This window comes from Salvia hispanica, chromosome 1 (assembly GCF_029641045.1).
Source record: "Salvia hispanica isolate PSC_SH4W2 chromosome 1, Shi_PSC_v1, whole genome shotgun sequence".
Classification (NCBI taxonomy): Eukaryota; Viridiplantae; Streptophyta; class Magnoliopsida; order Lamiales; family Lamiaceae; genus Salvia; species Salvia hispanica.
This window is the reverse complement of record NC_142692.1, coordinates 57,540,468-57,545,125: the sequence shown is the minus strand read 5'-3', so window position 1 is coordinate 57,545,125 and position 4,658 is coordinate 57,540,468. Positions and strand designations below refer to the sequence as shown.

At 45.1% G+C, this 4,658-nt stretch overlaps 1 protein-coding gene across 1 annotated transcript; it reads right to left on the bottom strand.

Moving 5' to 3' along the window:
* Window positions 1–795: 795 nt before the first annotated feature.
* LOC148934191 (uncharacterized) lies at window positions 796–2,366 on the bottom strand. The gene is made up of 2 exons (XM_089062231.1): window positions 1,583–2,366; window positions 796–1,238 (listed from the first exon to the last, which is right to left on the bottom strand). The coding sequence occupies exons 1-2, from the start codon at window positions 2,364–2,366 to the stop codon at window positions 796–798; spliced, it is 1,227 nt and encodes a 408-aa protein (XP_088918357.1).
* Between the last annotated feature and the right edge of the window lie 2,292 nt (window positions 2,367–4,658).

Here is a 4,658-nt window from a genome sequence, read left to right as displayed (position 1 = left end):
ACTCAGGACTTCTGCAGAATTCCATAATGGCCTCCGTGAGTTCCTCATCTGTCAATTCCGCTGTGCTCATTGCTGCACACCATCCTACAACTTCTCTGTCAATCGAATGACTCAACTCCGAGTTGTCGATTTGTTCCTGTATCAATTCCGTCTCAAGATACTCTTGGACCAAGGGGTTAATAACATCAATAACATAGAGATTCTCAACATCTAAAGGCCTTTTCATCCCCTCATCTATGCTAAAAGTATACTTCTCCCCGTTATAATCCAAGCAAATTGTTCCATCAAAGACATCGATAATGGTCTTAGCGGTACGCAAAAATGGTCTCCCTAAAAGTACCCCACTGGACTCAGCAGACTCATTATCATTCATCTTGATCACATAAAAATCAGCAGGATATAGAAAATCATGCACTTTGACTATAACATTTTCCAACACTCATTAAGGGCAGATGCAAGTTCTATCTGTTAACTGGATCACTACCTTGGTAGCAACCATCCTCACTCCAGTCAATTTCTTATAGATCGAAAGCGGTAAAACATTTATTGACGCCCCTAGATCACACATAGCATGCTCGACCTTGATATCCCCTAGAGATATGGGTAATGTGAACATACCTGGGTCGGTGCATTTTGAGGGCATCCTTCTCTTTTTTTTTTTTTTTTTTTTTTTTTGGTGGAGGGTTGAGTAGGTCCCTCATCCCATCTATATCATGTCAACCAAGGTTTTACAAAATAACCATTCCCAAAAGTGGATGGTTCATACAAGAGACGTACATTAAAACGAAAAGGAAATCAAAATCTAAAGCTCGGCATGCCGAGTTGATCAAGCCTAGCAAGAGCTTTCGCCCGACTTGGAACAACACCTCCTTCAAATCTCTCCAACTCCTGGCTATCTCTTCCCATTTTTGCAAGGAAATCCGCTACTTTGTTACCTTCCCTCCTAATACATGAAACTCTCCATTGAAGCTCTTTTAGCTCCCTGCCGATTTTTGCCATAGTGTGTCTTGAATCAGCAGGGCCCAACTGCCTCTTTTCTAGTAAAGACCGCACCATCTCAGCATCCGTCTCCAGCCACAGCATCAGGCCGTGACGTTTAGCCATTTTCACACCCTCTAAAAGAGATTTCAGTTCAGCCTCAAAACCTGAGGATGCAGCCACCGGGGTGCAGAATGCCTCCACGATGTCTCCAAGGTGATCGCGCACCACTCCTCCACCCCCTGCCCTACCCGTGCATCCTTCAAACGACCCATCAGTATTGACCTTTAGCCATGGCCATTCAGGTGGCCTCTACACCACCTTGTCCACCTTTCGCACCTTACTCTTCCTGGACTGTGCTTCCATAAAGTCCACTTTCGGGTCACAGCCAACCACTGATCTGGCCCCAGGAACCCTGCTAACACCAAGTTTCTCAAATATGCAACAACCCTTTTACAAACATTTTCTACCTTGAAGACATTTTCCTGATGAACATATCCGTTTCTTTCAGTCCAAATAAACCAGCAGATCAGGCAAGGGATCAAAATACAAAGGTGATGTTTATTCTTGTTCCCCGTGTGCCTTTGCCACCACCTCAATCGACCTTCCAAATTATTCCCTCTCCTGGCAAACTCCGGAGCATAAGGGAACCATCTTGCAAAATGTTCCCATATCCTAAAAGCTGCCTCACTGTTTACAAAGAGATGTAACCTTGTTTCAATGTCTGGATTCACACAGCAGCGGCACCTAGATGCAATAGAGACGCCCCTCCATTGGATTTTCTCATCGACCAGGATTCGGTTGGCTAAGAGTCTCCAAAGAAAGACCGATATTGTTGGGCCTATGCCTCTATCCCAAATGAACTCAAACACTTCCCTTTCTTCTCCCCTATTTCTGACCAACTCCCAGGCCGAGGACACTGAGAAATTACCATGAGGTGTCAAGGCCCATCGGCCTAAATCCCTGGCCTCCACATTGAAAGGAATATCCATGATCTCCTCACTCACCTCCCTCGGCACACCCCATTCATCCAGGAAAACCGAGATGTCCTCTTTCTTCCAGCCAGAGCTTGCCCAGAAATCCTTTACTCTTACGAAAGGAGGAGTCCCTGCTCTCGAGCAAAAAGCACTAATTGGTTGATCCTTAACCCATATATCATCCCAAAAACTAATTTTCCCTTCTCCCAACATCCATTTAATAAGGCTCTGGCATTTGATTCCAGCTTTAAACATCCTTCTCCATATGGGACTAAACCTGCTGGATCTATAGATGTTTAAGGAAGAAGATATTGACCAGTATTTCTTGTACATAAACTGAGCCCATAAAGAGTTTTGTTCCCGGAATCTCCACCACAACTTGTAACTGTAGGCTTCAACAATATCCGCCATGCATCGTAACCCAAGACCTCCTTCCGAAGTAGGCCTACATACATCCTTCCATTTAATCCAATGAGTTTTATTTGTTGTGTTACACGACCCCCAGAAATACCTGGCCAGAACTTGCTCCAGCATTCTAAGGGCACCCTTTGTTGGCTCAAGGACTTGGAAGATATGTACCGGGATAGCTTCAAGGATGCTTTTAACCAAAGTGAGCCGACCCCCAAAAGAAAGGTGTCTATGGCTCCAACACATAATCTTCTGGGAGATTTTCTCGCGAATAAACAAGAAAAGATTTGTTTTCTTCCGACCTCTGAAAATAGGAACCCCGAGGTAGGTACAAGGTAAAATACCTTGCTGAAATCCTCCTACTGAAGTGATGCCCGCAGCCCATCCCTCATGCTTCTTGTCAATGAAGAAACAACTCTTCCCCTCATTAATTTTCTGCCCTGAGACTTCCATGTAGTGTCTGAGACATCCCTTAAGCTTCCGGAGAGAGGCTCGTCTAGCTTGTGTGAAGATGATAATATCATCCGCTAGGCCAAATGAGAAATCCCCATTGTGTGTCTAGCTGTGCAATATCTCATTTTCTTGTTCCCCAGGATGGGGCGGTCCAAAGTTCTGGAAAGGTAATCAGCCGCTAGGATAAAAAGAGATGGAGAAAGAGGGTCTCCTTGCCGTAAACCCCTCGAAGACTTGAAAAACCCAGCTGGAGATCCGTTTATTAGAATAGAAAACCAACACGGGTTTATGGACCTCTCAATCAACCCCAACCACATCTCTGAAAAGCCCATCTTCCTCAACACTTTAAGCAAGAAAGGCCACTGAACACGGTCATACGCCTTGGCCATATCTAACTTAAGTGCCATATTTGGTGAAGGGTTGCATTTCCACAATTCGTGGAACAATTCTTGCGCAAGCAACACATTATCACTAAGCAGTCGACCTTTAATAAAGCCACTCTGATTTGGCACCGTGAGATCAGGGAGCAGCGGTGCCATCTTTGTTGCCAAAAGTTTTGAGATGATCTTGTTTGTAACATTGCATAGACTTATTGGCCTAAACTCCGACCACATGGTGGGGTTTTTCTTTTTGGGTATCAGAACGATCATGGTAGCTGCCAGGCCTCTTGGCATCTCAGTTCCACGGAAGAAATCAATAACCGCTTCAGTAACATCCGAGCCAACTATATCCCAACATGATTGGAAAAAAAGGGAAGAGTATCCATCCGGCCCCGAAGCACTATCAACATTTATCTCAAAAACAACCTTTTTGACCTCCTGTTCTGTAGGGAGTTTTTCCAGAGAACTCATATCAAAGTTCTGGGGCAGAGAGGATAGGAGCTCCAAATTCGGATCCTGCAAAGACTCAACATCAGAGGAGGGCATCCTTCTCTTTTGTATCACAGCAGACACATTCTCCCCGATCACAATTTTCCCATCTGGCTTGGTCTTCTCTGCAATGAACTCCTTAATGAACTTGCTGAAAGCAGGCATTTTTAAAGCTTGCAAGAATGGCAGGTTGATTTCCAACTTGCTAAAAATCTCCATGAGATCCTCTGTATCATCCTTTTTCTTCTTCGCTTCCCTGCGGTATGGAAATGGCTTTGGTCGCTTTACTGCATTGGTGGAAGTCCCAACCTGGGTTCCATCAACTCCACTGTTTTCTTCCTTACTCACTTCTTCAGGTTCGGGGTCTAGGAAGAACGGGTCCCTTGGTCAAGGTAGGGATCCCCCTAAATCTCCCTTCTGGAGGTCTTCCTGAATAAGGATTTCCCTGGGTCTAGCGCTTTCCTCTTGATGCAGCTGACTCTGTTTTCCTTCACTAGCCTGCATGGGTACTTCCTCATCAATTTTCAACATCGGCCCTTCATAACCCCGCCCAGATCTCAAGGTGATTTGACTAATGTTTGCTCGGTCTGGCGGTTTGACGGTGGCAGGAAGTTTCCCTTCATTTCCTCGCATCTCATTCAAGGAGACTGCAATCTGGGACAGTTGCTTTGCCATCATATCCATGGCGGCTTTATGTTCAGACTGAGCATCTTGTAACTTGTGCACCACGTCATTGTTGGAGTGTAGGTTACTCTGCATGAATTGCTGTGAATTCACTAGATCGTGGACCATGTCATCCAAACTCCTCTGTGGTCTGGGGTTGAATTGACCAGAATTCGGTCCTTGACCTTGATTCTGACGATAGTTACCTTGATGATTGTTATATTGGTTATTAGACCCTTGATTTCCCTGATGGTTGTTGTACTGGCTACCAGACCCTTGATTCCCTTGATGATTCGGTTGGGAATTCTGG